Consider the following 15,714-nt stretch of genomic DNA (forward strand, 5'->3'; position numbering starts at 1 on the left):
TCCTGGTTCATAGGTCGATGCTCAACCACTGAGCTATGCTGGCTGGGCTGCTTTTTCATTTTCTTAGTGGTTTATTTGAAAGACAAAATTTTAAAATTTTGATAAAGTGCATTTTATTAATTAAAAAAATTGTGATCCATGCTGTTTATATTGCATCTAAGAAATTATTGCCTAGCTCAAGATTGCAAGATTTTCTCTTATGTTTCCTTATAGAAATTTTATGTGTTAACCTAAAAATAAAAGGCCAAAGTGAGAAGCAATGATTATTAATTTGAGATTTAAAAAAATAGCTATTCAGGAAGCACTGCTTCATTAAGGCAGAGACCCAAATAGTGTTCCAAGTAGGAGACAAAGGCAAGGGGTGTTTATGAGAACAGGAAAGGGAACAATTACATTAATGGAAGGAAAGCATTTCTATTGGTCAGATAAGCTACATAGTGATGTTAATTCTAAGCAGTGTTTTAAATTTTCAGTCCAGTACTCATCAGTCCTATACTCATAATATTTGCTATTTACATCTCTATCTCTATCTCTATCTCTATCTCTATCTATCTCTATCTCTATCTATCTACTAGTATATCTATATCGCTTACTCCCTTCACCTTCTTTCGTCTACTCCCCCAACTCCCTTCCCCTCTGACAGCTGTCATTCTGTTCCATGTATCCATGCAGGGCAATCTTTTAAAACGCTAACCAGAGTGGTATGTCACCCTCCTGTTTAAAAGATCCCAAATGCTTGCCATTCCACTCGGAATAAAATCTGAGCTCATCTCCAGACCTACACGATCCTGCATGATCTGGCCTCAGGATGGCTTGTCTGTCTTCTCCAGCTCCTCTGGGACGTCTGGGAGTTCTGGATCCTGCATGATCTGGCCTCAGGATGGCTTGTCTTCTCCAGCTCCTCTGGGACGTCTGGGAGTTCTGTGAACTCCCCAAGCTCGCTCTCGGCCTATGACCTCGGTACTGGCCCTCTGTTTCCAGATGTTTCCATGGCTGGATCCTTCCTGTCATCTGGACCTAGCTCAAAGGCCCTTGCTCACCAAGGCCTTCCCTGACCACCCCCCAGTTCTAGAATGAAAACGTCACTCTGCATCTTAACTTCATTTGTCATTAAAATAAACATGTTCATTTCTTTAGCTACTCATTTATTTTCTGCTTCCTCCCACGAGAATATAAGGGCCATAGTAACTGGAATCATGCCTGTCTTGCTCACCATTGTGTCTCTGTTGCCACGAACAGTGTCTGGCACGTAGACGATGCTCAACACATATTTATGGCATCATGAATGCCAGGAACTGGTCTTGTTGCTTTACATAGATTACCCATAATTTTTGGCAAGAATATGCTAATGTATGTAAGTATTATTATCTGCATTTTACAGATGAGAAGACTGACTAGAACTAGACCCAAGCCCATTTGTCTCTAAAAACCGCTCTTTTACATTACACCCCCTCCCATTATGTCAGGTAACATTAAGTGCAATGAAAAGATTCCAGGATGGCAAATGCCTTGGACATTATACTTACATTGATTATATTAGGATTTGAATTCTGTGCAAATGAGGAAACTGGGGTCTGCTTAAAGACACCCCTAACTAGTGGCCAAATCAAATTCCCATTTCCATTTTAGTGTTCTTTCTATGATATTCCATTGCCTTCATATCTGCGGTACTTACTGCATATGTAAGGGGGCATTTGCCTTGAGCTGCTCATTAAGTAATGAGAGGGAATGGGGCAGGATGGGAGGCTGGGGTCCACAGGGCTGCTGCGGGGGCTTTCTCGGGCTCACCACAAAGCCATCCTCAAGGTGGCCATCAAATAGGATCGATCATTCAGTGAGCTCAGTTCAAAAGCTGCACAATGTGACAATGGAAATTGACTTGATTTAGCTTCAAAGATTCTATTAACTCAGAGAAATTATGATTTTCTGGGAGAATTTATACACAGCCACTGGTGGGGAACGGAAATGACTTTGGCGTTTTGAAATATCTTTTAACTCAACTCTTAGATCTAGATATAAGACATAAAATATTATAGCTTCGATTCCTGGCCCTCTGATATGCACATTTCAGAGCCAGATGATTACATCTTGATTCTAATTACAAAGGAAATGCAGAATTGGCAGTAAGCTCATTTTATAAGGTTGCAAAATAACCTGCTTCAGAAATTAGCACACGGTGAATCTTCCTAAACACCCTATGTGCATGTGTATCTGAGGGGGAATTACTTGCTTGAGACACATGACCTTCACTTCTAAGGTCAAAGTACATTGAAATTATGAGAAATGAATAGTAGCATATTACTGAATTCCAAACTATATATTTTCTCTCTTTACCTCCTTGTTCTTCTCCTCATTGCAATGAAAACCCAAAACAAGAAAAAGCCCAGCCCTGGCAAGTGTGGCTCAATTGGTTGAGCATCGTCCCATGTACTGAGAGGTCATGGGTTCAATCTCTGGTCGGGGCACATATCCAGGTTGTGGGCTCCATCCCTAGTAGGGGGTGTGCAGGAGGCAGCCGATCCATGTTTCACTCGCACATTGATGTCTCTCTCTTCCTTCCTCTCTCTCTAAAATCAACAAAAAACATATTTTTTAAAAAAGAAAAAAATAGTCCAAATTCCTGAATTTTTAACAAACTTTTTATTTGAAAGTAGTTTTAAACTTACAGGAAAACTGTAACGAAACTAGCACACCTGTGTCCTTTACCTAGAATCTTCCTGTGAACATTTTTACCGCATTTGCTTTAACATTGATTCTCTCTCTCTCTCTCTCTCACCACAAACACACACAACACCCACATGAATTTTTTCTCACTCATTTGAGAATAAGTTATATACATCATGACCTTTTACTCCTAAATATTTCAGTGTGTGTTTCCTAATAATAGGGATATCGCCCCAGAGAACCACAGTGCAGGTATGGGCTTCGCTGGTTTACCAGCTATGCTTTGGACAAATCTACCCATTCACATTCCAATTTTATCAATGGACCCAAGATGTCCTTCAGAGAAATGTCCCCCGCTCCAGCCCTGGATGCAGCATAGAGCCGGGTGTTGGCTTTAGCGGTCAGGTCTCCTCAGCTTTCTTTGATCGGGAACACAGCCCATCTTTGCCTTTTACAATGTTGACCGTTTTGAACAATAGAGTCCGCTCCCGGCCTTTTTAAGTACGAAGTTCGTGATTTTGAGTTTGCCTGGTAATGTGTCTCATAGGTAGATCTGTGTGATGCATTCGCAGCCGGCACGCTAAAGAGAGTGACGCTGTGTCCTTGGCAGGGTGTCACATCTGGGGGCACGCCGTGTCCATCTGCCCCTCACTGACCACCTGCTCAAGGTGCAATCCAGGCCTCCACTGTGTAATTACTGCCCCCTCCCCTGGCAACTAATAAGCAACATATGGGAAGGCGCTTTAAGAACATCCGAGTAGCCGCCTCTTTCTTTGTAGAATTGTAGCAGCTATTGATGATTCCTGTTTGGTTCTGTCATCTTACTGTGAGAGTTGCGAAATGATTTTCCTACTCCACACACGCTTCACATTTACCAGTTGGAGCCCAAGATTCTGCTGTAAGCAAGAGCCCTCCCTTCGCTCCATTTATTTATTTTTGGTGTTAACTCACAAATGATCTCTCCCCCCAACCCCAGTGGTTTCTAGCTCATCATTGTCCTTAAATATTTCGGTAGTCAAGTTGTTCCAGATTTGGCCATTGATAGCCCCTACGAGCTGGCTTCTTTGCCATGCCTATATTATTCTTTTGAACACTTCCTTACTTTCTGGCATAAAAAGATGTTCCAGGTCCATCTTTTACCTCCCTTGCTTCCTCCTCCTGCCCCTCAGAGATTCCTGGGTTTTGACTTAGATTTGTGACAAACGTCAGCGTGAAAACCCTGGGCTCACCTGACACCTTGCTCTGAAGGTCAAGGTCTCTGAGTTTTTGCCCTTGCCAGTGTCACCTTCTTCCTGGTCCAAGGTCATTTCAAATGTCATTTCCACTTTACTCCAGATAGCCACCCCTGGGCCAATTTAATTGTTCCTTTATGTGTGTTTCCATAGCACTTTTTACATCTCATCGTTATGGTGTTAGTCTTATATTATTGTGCTTCGGTTACATTTCTGGTTAGACCAAACTCAGATATTTTCAAATAACCTGGTATTCTGCGGATGATAAACCTGAGTTTCAGGTGAGTGCGACCGAGAGAGAGAGAGAGAGAGAGAGAGAGAGAGAGAGAGGTAGCAGAGCACAAGGTGAAGGCCCTACCTCGGTTAAAGCCGACCCCTGCCATTTATTAGCTATAGGGCCTTAGGCAAGTTACGTAACCTGTCTGTGCCTCAGCTTCCCCAACAGTAAACTATGGATGGTAATGAATAGAAGCGGCCCCACAGGGCTGTTACGCGGATTAAAGGAGCCAATATTTGTAAAGCACCTAGGAGAGTGCCCGGCACATGGTACGGGTTATAGAAATGTTCGTTAAGTAACACAGTCCTGCCACTGCAATTCAACTCCAAGTCTTCAGATGGTGAAGTTCCCAGCCACTGCTCTATCTTAACTGTGGAATTTCAAGATTCCCCGAGAAGCAGTAGTAATATTAGAGACAGCAATGACAGGAAGCTGGTTCTGGGCATAAGATTACTGAGGCGAGAGGGAGCAAACATCTTGGCAAACTGCTGACTTAAGGCATGGACCAGGGAAGGGGGCAGGCGCCCGGTTCTCCTGACTCCGGTCTAGGGCACCTGGGTGACACACTCGGGCAAAAGTCACCAAGGTAGACTCTGGGAGCTGGTCCCCTGGAAGCCTCTCTCTCTCTCTCTCTCTCTCTCTCCAGAAGTCTCTTTATATGTCCTTCCTCTCAAGTCAGTTGTGGGTTAGGCATTTGGGCTCCTGGGATGACTTACCATAAGGACTCTCAATTCTGCAAGATTGTGCCAAGGACAAAAGGAAAATGTTCATCATTGCTTTATTGAGGATGGCAAAGGTATTGGCTGAGTTATTTAATCTTCTATGTGTTGTACTACCTCAGGGATTAAGAATGAAGTTTACCCTTCCAAGGCGAGAAACATTTTTATTTTCACTTAATACTGCTTATAAAATAGTTGCATAGCTAAAATCTATTGCTATTGTCGTTACAATTAATGTTGGTATAATTAAAAATAGTGGATTGAATTCTGATTATAATTTGAGAACCGCATCCCCTTTGTTGATTTTTTTAAAAATATATTTTATTGATTTTTTACAGAGAGGAAGGGAGAGGGATAGAGAGTTAGAAACATCGATGAGAGAGAACCCCCTATCAGCTGCCTCCAGGCGAGAAACATTTTTATTTTCACTTAATACTGCTTATAAAATAGTTGCATAGCTAAAATCTATTGCTATTGTCGTTACAATTAATGTTGGTATAATTAAAAATAGTGGATTGAATTCTGATTATAATTTGAGAACCGCATCCCCTTTGTTGATTTATTTTTTAAAGTATGTTTTTATTCATTTTAGAGAGAGAGGGAGGGAGAGGGAGAAACATTGATTGCTGCCTCCTGCACACCCCCTACTGGGGACTGAGCCCGAAACCCCACCATGTGCCCTGACTGGGGATTGAACCAGTGACCTCTCTCAGGTGCACGGGGTGATGCTCAACCAACTTAGCCACACTGGTCAGGGCCCCTTTGGTGATTCAGAACAAACATCCCCTCACTGGCAGCACCCTACTGCCACCTGAGTTGAAATGCAATGTAATTAGATTAGTTTTAAATAGGCCACCTTAAGCAGCCAGATTTCCCAACCACTTTTACAGACCAAGAGAGCCAACTCTTAATTATTTCTCCTCTAGAAGAAATCAAATAAACCTTAGTGATGGAAGTTCTAAAGAAACATCATAGTTAATTAACCGTAGAAATAGATGCCTGTTTCTGATGTCTTAATAACTAAACATATTAAGACTGCTTGCCAATTTGTATTGAACAAATGAAAAGAATGTCCACCTAGGTTGGTCTTTCATTGGGACAGTCTTGAGAGGGGACGACCAGCAGGTGGCGCTCAGAGTCAGTTCTCAGAGACCAGAATAGCGTGAATGGGGAAAAAAAATCCGCACCAAGGGAAGGTGCCTGCTTTAAATCCTCAGAGTGAGGTCCTCTTAACCACTTGTCATAAAATACCCTGAGACACCCGTCTGGGAAAATCGAAGTGTCAAGCTCAGCATCTTTGCCACATTTCAAACTAGGTAATTACCTTCTCTCCCAAAGGGAATCTGTTTTATGTATTTGTGTCCTTTCTAGGTTATAGGTTTCCCAAAGGCAATGATCTTCCGTTTACTTCGTACAATGCTGAAGTGAAATGTGCGTCTTACAATAACAATTTAATTATTCCCCATCCCTCCGAGCTACATGATGACCTGTTATATAATTGCCAGTAATATAGAAATGTGCCTGCCTCGTACAAACCCCAGCAATAAACGGAACTTTTTATTTGACCTAAAAGTAAATTGCTTATTTACTTCTCCTTTACAATATAAAAAGCCATTTCCCCGCCATCCCAATTTGTTAAGTCATTATCAAATAAACAACACTACATTTTAGTCTTGTCGTTTTTATTGTCTGCAGAGGTTTGGTGTTTTGTTTTGTTTTTTTAACTACACACAACAAATACTTTGATAGAATCTAAAATAACAAAATAGTTGAACAACCTTTTTTTTTTTTAGATTTACATTTGTATAGAAACAATCTGTGGAACTCCTCACCTCAAAACTAAGGTATCTGAAAACAGGGATTCATCAGTGTCGCTTTAAATAAGTGTGTGGTTAAGAGTCACAGTTCCCATTTTCAACTGAAATGTGTCTCTATGCTGCTTCCCTTGGGTCTAGAGCTTAAGGCCTTGGGAAGGTGGCCGAGGGAAAAAGGGTGGCTGCTCTCCTATCCTTCTCGTGTGTGGAGGACAGTGATTGGAACAGGGTTGTCATGGAAGCCAGGAAGTAAAGAAATCAATTGCACATCTCTAGTCGCCAAGGGTCAAAGTCACAGCGCGTCTTTCCACAACTCCCTATCTGTAGATGTAAAGTTCCGTCATGACTGCCCAAAGGCTGTCCCCTCCCCAAACGCTCCCTGCCTTTGCTAATCATGTCAGTTATTATGGGTAGGCTGTGGCTACGGTCCATCATACGTCCTCCCTAAAGGCCGGTCATTTTGTCACATTTAGGTATCATTTTTTGCATTATGTCACTTAGATGCTGTGTCGTGTGCCCAGTTAGGGTCTACCACCCGCTAAGAAATGCCTCACCCCGCCCTCGAATCCCCAAAGCGCCTAAGAGTGAAGACCCCCTGGAGACAGTGACTTGGGTGGAGCACCTCCCAGAGATGCCTAGATCATGCCATTGATCTTAGTCCACTCGTAGATGTCCTGCTCGCACACGATGTCGGAGTTGATGAGCAGGTATCTGTCGCCCACGCAGAAATGCTTCTGGCAGGCGGCACATTTGAAACACTCCAGGTGATACACCTTGTCTTTCACCCGCATCGTCATCTCATAGGCACGGATCCGCTTGTCACAGGAGGCACAGAGACCATCTTGGCCAAACAGCCTGGGGGAGGAGGGGGCAGAGAAAGAGAGAAAAGCTGAGAAGACTGGCAGAGACACTGGCAGAAAGGGCTTGAGGAGGAGGCTGAATTTCCAAGATGTCAGGAAGCAAGGAGGAGTTGGGCTCACACAGATGACCGACGCGTACAGCCTTTCCTGCGGTTTCTGGGATGAAACCGTAATCTGTGGCGTTTGTGTTTGGCATAACTGGCCCCTCTTCTGAGCTCTCTCCCTGCCTGCAGCCGCCCCCCCCCCCCCCCCCCACCCCCACCCCCCCCCCCCCCCCAGGTGCTCTAACCACCCCACTGAGAGCTCAGGTCCTCCCAGACCATGCAGAACAGCTGTGATCCACAGGGTGTTGTTTCACTCTTTGCTCACCGGAAGTGATCTAAGTTCAGAGGTTAGGCATGTATCCCGTGTCCCCTCCCAGGGGGACTTGCATCTTAGAAGAGAAGCTGCAGTAAAACCCCTGGGGGACCCGCTGACAGAGAATTGACCAAGAATGTAACGAAATGGGCATCTTTCAGAGGCTCTCAAGTTCTATCATGTCAACAGCTACTAATTCCATAAGCTACCGAGGCCACCTCCACGTGACTGTCCACGGGGCCCCCGGCTTCTGGGAGACAGAGGGGGTTGGACAGAAAGCACGTGGTACAGTTAATCAGCCTCGGAGACCTAGAGGACAAAGAGCATCTCTCTACGTTGAACGGAAGATCTTAATTCAAGGTCCTTGCTGCCCCGTTGCCATGAATCTTTGGAGAAACTTCTGACATTGAAATAAAGACTCTCCTACGTCTCCATAGACCAGTCAATGAATATTTCACTAGACCAGTCTCTGAATATTTTAAGCACTATCCAGTGACAATGTGGGAGATGCACACAGTGGAGCCAAGTGCATGGTTCTCCAAGTGCCGTGGTTCTCCAAGTGTGGTCCTGGGACCACCAGCATTCCCCAGGGGGGAATGTGTCAGCAATGCACATGCTCAGGTTCCCCTGATTGAGACCCTCGTTGGCGGGGGTGAGGCCCAGCGTTCTGTGTGTTAACGAGCACTTACAGGTGATTCTGGAAGTTAGGGAAGCAGCCTGCAAGAGTGGATGAGTATCCCAAGTACTGGAATCAGAAGAGCCAGGGGTAGTCAGCCCAGGAGTCCCCCTGAGCGCCTGTGACTCTGGGGAGACCTCTGGTTCCTGTGAGCTGTGAAAGGGCAGTGAGCATAGCATCTACCTCACTCCGCTGCTGGAGGATCTAAGGGAGTATGTCACAGCACCGACGGTCAAGGGCTAAGCCAACACTGATTGTGTCTTAACGCATCTCGGGTCTTCCCAACTGCACCAGTCCGGCAACAGGAAGTCATTTTCACACGTGCCTGATAGCGTGGCCTTTTAGCAGGTCCTTTTCACATAAAACCTTTAGGACAATTTTAGGTAAGTGCTTGTTCTTACTGGAAGTTCTTATTAACTTCAGAATAGCAGGGGATCAATCGGTACCCTCTGAGAGGTTGTAGGGCAGATAAGGGCAATTGACAAATTAAGAAACATTTGGGCGAAATTTAACGGGATGAAGCAGACCTGGTCTGAGGGCAGAGAGCTCCCTGCTAGAGCCAGGGCCAGCTCGTTTCCCTCCGAATCCCGCTTCCCATTGGAAGAGCTTGGGCGTTTTCAAGGCACCACCTGGGAGGAAGAGAACTCATTACTGCGGGAGAACATTCTATCCCAGCGTAGCAGATGGCGGAGCGGTAGGAAACTGCCACCTTGGAGGTCACAGAGTGGAAAGGCAATTCTGGTTTCCTGACTGTTCAGTAAGTTGAGTTTGGGCCTGAGCAAGGCTCAACGACTCACAAAACAGTGTGCGTGAAATGAAGCCAACTGCCTGGGGTGTGTGACCCTTAAGGAAGGACAGCGTTTATTAAAGGGAAGTCGGGGGTAAATTACAAGACACATCAGGCAGCTAATGAAGGGAAGGCCGAAGGAGTAACATTTGGGAGACAAGTTCAGGTCTAGTTAGCATCGCCTCTAACAAGCCAGGTGCCCCGGAGCATAGGACTCCTCTCTCCCGGCTTCTGCGTCTTGAGTTGGACAGCAAGGGGACTGGAAGCCAAGGCCTCTGCAGCCCCTTCCAGCTCAGGTATTGGGAGGTTCTGCTCAGAGTAAAAATACACTAGGACTTGACCTCTAACGTGAGCATTCAGCGCTGGCACTGAGAACTGGGGCCTCAGGCTGGAGATCCCAGACGCAGAGCCCCTGAGAATGTGTTCTTGGGAAACCGGATAGGGCAGTGGTCGGCCAACTGCGGCTCGAGAGCCACATGCGGCTCTTTGGCCCCTTGAGTGTGGCTCTTCCACAAAATACCGACTTCTGTGCATGGGCCACGAAGTTTCAATCGCACTGTACGTGAATGCCCGCACGTGGTATTTTGTGGAAGAGCCACACTCAAGGGGCCAAAGAGCCGCATGTGGCTCGCGAGCTGCAGTTTGCCAACCACTGGGATAGGGGGCAAGGACACTGGACAGAAGGCAAGCAAGGTGCACACAACTGCATCTTGGGCTGAGTCCCTGGATGTGGGGGGGCGGGGAGGGGGACCTCTGGCCAGTCGGCAAGAGGACTCTGAGGTGTAAATTATGTCTCCAGGTCACCCTGGCTCCAGGCACCAGGCAAGGGTTCGGGGTCTTGGTGCTCCCCCAGCGCAGGTCATTGGTTCAGGTGATCTGGGCGTCTGGGGGGAGTGGGCAGGCTTCTGGCTGTAACAGATGCAGGTGCTGGCTGTTGACAGTGAAACCACTGGGTTGGTGGGCGCCCTGCACACAAAAGTTGGTAAAAAGAGACCAGAAGGGATGTGGGCCAGCACTCACAGTGACAGCTACTGTTAGGTTCCCAACAGCACAACACAACACAACACAACACAACACAACACAACACAACACAACACAACAGTGCAGGCTTTAGGCCCTGCGTGGTGTCTCATGAATATTTGAGGATAAATGTTGGGAAAAGACTGTAACTGGCGAGTAGGCCATTGGAGATCCTCAGGAGAAGTTATCCCAGTGGGGAGACCTGAACCCCATCATAGGACCCCTGGAGTCACTCCAGCATGCCCTTGTTAAGTCACTGACAGATACCTTACAAACAAGTTCGTGGCTAAAGGGCCATCCCGAAGCAAAAATAAAAATATTTTTCTCCTCTGTCGAGAGGTGTCACGTCTTAAGCCTTCTCCTGCCCATTTTAATAACAATAATATAAATATTAAAAGATGGCTGGAACCGCCTGCACTAACACAGTTAATTAACATGTTGCCTAGGAATGTAGCAGGGAGAAGAATTATTTCATGTCACCAAGACACAAGTTAATTAACATTGGGTTCTCCCAGACTATTTCTTTCTCTCCTTTTTAAAAATGGAAAAGATTAACAAGGCCAGGCAGCACCGGGTTTATTCTTGAATGTTATATAAAACCGTAGAGATAGGAGAAGCCCCGGCTCTTCTGACCTTACTCTCCCGGCACTTCATTTAATAAGATTCAAATGATTTGACAGGGATGTAGTCAGGGGGCCCAATGGGAATCATTTGCTCGTCTGCCTTCTGCATCGACTTGGCAAACCGGTCGCCAGCAAAATCAGGTCTCTATTTATCCCGATTCTATTTCCTTTTGTAACTTATAAGAAATTGACCAAAAAGATAATCATGATCACTGAAAACCCTACTTATTTTCTTTGAATCACCAAATTTGCAAGGACTTTATCAGGGAATTTAGGGGGAGGAAAGCTTATCCTATCAGCCTCTCGGTAAGCAGATAAGCTTTCTTCACTGTGGAATTGCCTGCAATTTTTTTTTTTTAATGTAAAATGCTCGGCAGGGTGGGCTGGGGAGGAAGAGCTGGCCTGGCAGCCAAGGGCACTGGAGTCTAAACAAGCTTCCCAGGGTTGGGTGGTCCTCGTGTATTAGGGCTGCATGCTCCATGGACCCTCTGCCACAGGAAGATGGCAAAAAACTGACAGCTACACAGTTGAGCAGATCTGACAATAGAGGGCACAGAGTTACCTCTGCAGCAGCTAATGTGAAACTGGAAATTCTAGAACATTCCGGGCAAAGGCACTCCTTGAGTGCTGGAAGGAGCAAATGGCCAATCGTATATATGACCTGGAGCATTAGAGAGGTCCTCAGTGGTTGTCTCAGTAGAGGTCCTATTTGCCCCTCCATGCTCCCATCTCTTTGTTCTTTAGACAGATGTCTTTTTTTTATAACAATATATATATTTTTTATATGTGTATTTTATTGATTTCAGAGAGGAAGGGAGAGGGAGAGAGAGAGATAGAAACATCAATGATAAGAGAGAATCATTGATTGGTTGCCTCCTGCATGCCCCCTACTGGGGATCGAGCCCACAACCCGGGCGTGTGCCCTTGACTGGAATCGAACCAGGGACCCTTCAGTCCGCAGGCCAACGCTCTATCCACTGAGCCAAACCAGCTAGGGCAGCAGGAGAAGTCTTAATGGCAACATCAGGAGGGTCAGTTACAAGAGCAGCTAACATCTATTTGATATTTGTGCACCAAGTCAGGCACCTTACGTGCATTATCCCATCTAACCCTCACCTCCTCCTTGGAAGTAGGTATTACTATTATCCCCATTTTACAGATAAGGAAATCAAGGCTTAGGAAAGTTAAGTAACTGACCCAGGTCCCAGAGCTAGAAAGCAGTGGTGCCAGGGCTCAAACCTACAACTGACTTCAGGGCCTTCCTACGGTGACAGTCAAATTCTTGGAGCGCCATAGTGGGAACATGCTTTCTATTTTTAAGTTTCTCCTCCCATCACATTGGAGTCATACAAAGGAATAGTTATAACCGATAGGTATGCTTTAAAGCATTACATGAGCTCCTAAGAGCCCACCCTCACACTTACGAAGTATTCTGCATTTTGCGTTTATCGTTCTCTTGCCTTTAAACTATTTGTCTTTTACCCCCGTAGGAATAGATGGAAACCTGCTTCCCAAACAGGAAGAAATGCCAACTGCTTCTCTGCATGGGGCCGCAGAGACAGCCTCTGCAGCCCGAGCTCATTCTGGCAGGTGCCCCACAGACGGACCCAGACTCCGATGTCTGTGGACACCGGCCTCCCTGCTGAGGGCCCCGAGGGTGGCGAGGAGGGTACCTGAGATAGTCCCTCCGGCAGAGCTTGCGGCCCAGCTTGTAGTAGAGGCGCCGCCCCACCTCACCCAGCCGGCACCCACAGAGGTCACAGCTGAGGCAGTCCTCGTGCCAGTACTGGTCGATGGCCTTCAGAAAGTAGCGGTCCCCGATGTTCTGCTGGCAGCCTCCACATGTCAGCAGGGACGGGGGGATCTGCAGCACCTCATCCACGGGCTCCCTAGGAAGAAGGCCGAGCATTAGGGACGAACTCATGGTGGTGAGACAAGCACCCAAGGTCAGGAATCACCCTGGGCCAACAAACAGGGAGCCTCACACAATGGTCTGTCGGTGACATAGAGAAAGGACAGGACAACCTACCCACAGGCTGGACTGCAGAGGGGCCCTGCCAGCCCTGGGTTAGGACAGGAGACCCTTTAAGAAGTAAATGCAGCCCAGCCGGCATGGCTCAGTGGTTGAGTGTCAACCTATGAACCAGGAGGTCACAGTTCGATTCCTGGTCAGGGCACATGCCCGGGTTGTGGGCTCAATCCCCAGTGTGGGGTTTGCAGGAGGCAGCCGATCAATGATTATCTGTCATCATTGATGTTTCTCTCTCTCTCTCTCCCTCTTCCTTCCTCTCTGAAATCAATTTTTTTTTAAGAAGAAGAAGTAAATGCAGGGCACCAAGAGGCACCCAAGACAACTGTAGGTGGTACTATCCCCCTCCCAGCCCAGCACCATTCTTGTACCTCCAATCCACCTTCTCTTTCCTACTCTCCCCTCCTATTCTCCTTTCCTCTCTCCACATTTCTCCTTCTTTTCCCTCCTCTCATACCAGGACCCAAGTGCACTGCTGAACCCCAACGGAGGCATCTGGACTGAACAGTTGCTTACTGCCAGGACAGCTGACTATTTAGGCTAAAAACCTGCAAATTTCCTATGGAATCTACCCGCCATCCTACCTCAAGTCCTTCCCGACTGCACAAAAGCAGAGGTGAGGAAGAAAGTGACCAAAAGTGATCATTTTAGTTTTTCTTTTCAAGATACAAATTCCCTCAGGACATAATAGGAAGTCTCATTATTTTATTTTATTTCGTTACAGAAATTCCTTATTCCGTCCTTCTTACCTAACGAATCCTTGGAGAACAATCCCAAGTGTTAAGGCCATTGTTAAACTTATAAAGACATCAAATAGACCTTCCTGCATGTGAAATTCTTTACGACAGCAAAACTGATTTGGATAAAGTTGATTTAGAAAAGAAAATGGGGAGAAGGCAACAATTATTTTCAAGGGAGTGGAAGGCAATTAGACTCTAAAATCTCCATCCAGGCAGTTGTTAACAGTGAGCTCGCGGTATGTGTTCTTTCATTAAAAAGTCATACAGCTTCTGACTTTGCTTAACTCGAATCTGAATACTTCTGTTTTTACATTTTAAAATAGATGACGTTATTTGCCAAAGGAAAAAAAAAGAGTAGAAGAAATGATTCTAGCACCAAATGGGACACAGGAAAGACCCAATACCTGTTGATTTGTAATAATTAACAAGTGCTCTTTGAACCTTACTCAAACACGAATCTACTTTTAAAGTATCTATTCTGTACTTTTTTTTTTTTAATAGACCTGCTTCCAACTGGGAAATTCCCAAAGGGAAATTACCCCTGGGTACCTTGAGGGTATAACTCTGTATCTCCTAACTGGCACTATCCTACCAGGTGACCTTGTGGCTTGACTGGCCTGTGCCCACCGAGCTCAGCACCCATTACACTTAGGGACTATGAGGCCCAGGTCATCTGTGCTGGTGACACACCGTGACAGCTTCAGGTGGCTCTGTCTGTACGTGCACCCCTCCCTGTGACACTGTGGGAAAACTGAAACCAAGCCCACACTTTGTAGATGGAGTGTCAAGATCCTTCATGAGATTATTTCCTTTTAGGACAAGGAAGTGTGAAACCCGAGCCAGTTTTCTTCTAAAAACTCCAGACTTTAAAATAGTTTTAAGAGTCCGCCGAAGCCTGACTTGCTTTTCTTTGTTTCCACGGATTAGACATAAATAAGGCTTTCCATTCTTCCTTCTGAAAAAAAAATGTCCCCAGCCTTTTCCTGTGCATCAACTCAGAATTGCATCTCTTCTCTTTCCACAGTCCCTGGTCTTACTCGGGGCTTTCAGAAACACTGAGGCCGTGGTCGGCAAACTGCGGCTCGAGAGCCACATGCGGCTCTTTGGCCCCTTGAGTGTGGCTCTTCCTAAGCCTGAGGAGTACCCTAATTAAGTTAATAACAATGTACCTACCTATATAGTTTAAGTTTAAAAAATTTGGCTCTCAAAAGCAATTTCAATCGTTGTACTGTTGATATTTGGCTGTTGACTAATGAGTTTGCCGACCACTGCACTAAGGGAACCTCAACATCGCTGGATGCCTGGATGCTGATGCTGCCAGCCAACTGTGAAAGAGGAGAATTTGCACTTAGCCGGTGCAAAAACTGTTGGAATTAAAATGAATTTCTCTTGTTACTCACAGGGAGGTGCTGGGGCCACCGACCGCATAGTAGAGAAAACCGGTGTTCATGGATTCTGGCTGTCTTTCTGTCTAAACACTTCATTTGCATATGCCTAGGCAAGTTTCTATCTGTGATTTGGCGATGCTGGTCACACTGACCCAACTTGGCTTTGAGTAAGTACACAGTGAAGCTGGTAGGACAGTGGTCTACAGTAGAGATATTAAGCAAAACAGCTATTGTGATGGCCCGAGATAGGAAAGGACAGGATAAGATATTGGCTCTATCTATCTTCCTATAATTAATGACAATACCGTATTATCTTTGGTGGATGTTCCAAGGCAATAACTGTGTGGGATTCACCTTCCAATTAATATTTCATAATCCCCTAGAACCTATCTGAATATTACACCTGAGTGCACCTCATCCAGGATTTCTGGGATAATTTCCTGACAGTTTCTGAGGGAGAGGGGATGTGCTGCAGGAATTCCTCAACAAGCTGGTCCATCTTCCATTAGCGCCTATCCTCCTTGGGCC

At 45.9% G+C, this 15,714-nt stretch overlaps 1 protein-coding gene across 1 annotated transcript; it reads right to left on the reverse strand.

The window, feature by feature from the left end:
• Nucleotides 1-6,557: 6,557 nt before the first annotated feature.
• LMO2 (LIM domain only 2 (rhombotin-like 1)) lies at nt 6,558-13,891 on the reverse strand. The gene is made up of 3 exons (XM_005864406.2): nt 13,808-13,891; nt 12,703-12,918; nt 6,558-7,561 (listed from the first exon to the last, which is right to left on the reverse strand). Exons 1-3 carry the CDS (start codon nt 13,885-13,887, stop codon nt 7,342-7,344), a joined length of 516 nt encoding a protein of 171 aa, XP_005864468.2. The 5' UTR covers nt 13,888-13,891; the 3' UTR covers nt 6,558-7,341.
• Nucleotides 13,892-15,714: the final 1,823 nt, after the last annotated feature.

The sequence above is a fragment of the Myotis brandtii genome, unplaced genomic scaffold (genome assembly GCF_000412655.1).
Source record: "Myotis brandtii unplaced genomic scaffold, ASM41265v1 scaffold187, whole genome shotgun sequence".
Taxonomy (NCBI): Eukaryota; Metazoa; Chordata; class Mammalia; order Chiroptera; family Vespertilionidae; genus Myotis; species Myotis brandtii.

Bases quoted from the DNA above. Each gene is read 5' to 3' on its own strand.
- LMO2 (XM_005864406.2), bottom strand. From the start codon at position 13,887: ATGCAGGAAGGTCTATTTGATGTCTTTATAAGTTTAACAATGGCCTTA. The intron at 12,919-13,807 runs GTAAGAAGGACG...CCTTCTTCCTAG, and splicing joins GTTCTCCAAGGATTCGTTAG to GGAGCCCGTGGATGAGGTGC. The intron at 7,562-12,702 runs GTACCCTCCTCG...CTCCTCCCCCAG, and splicing joins TGCCGGAGGGACTATCTCAG to GCTGTTTGGCCAAGATGGTC.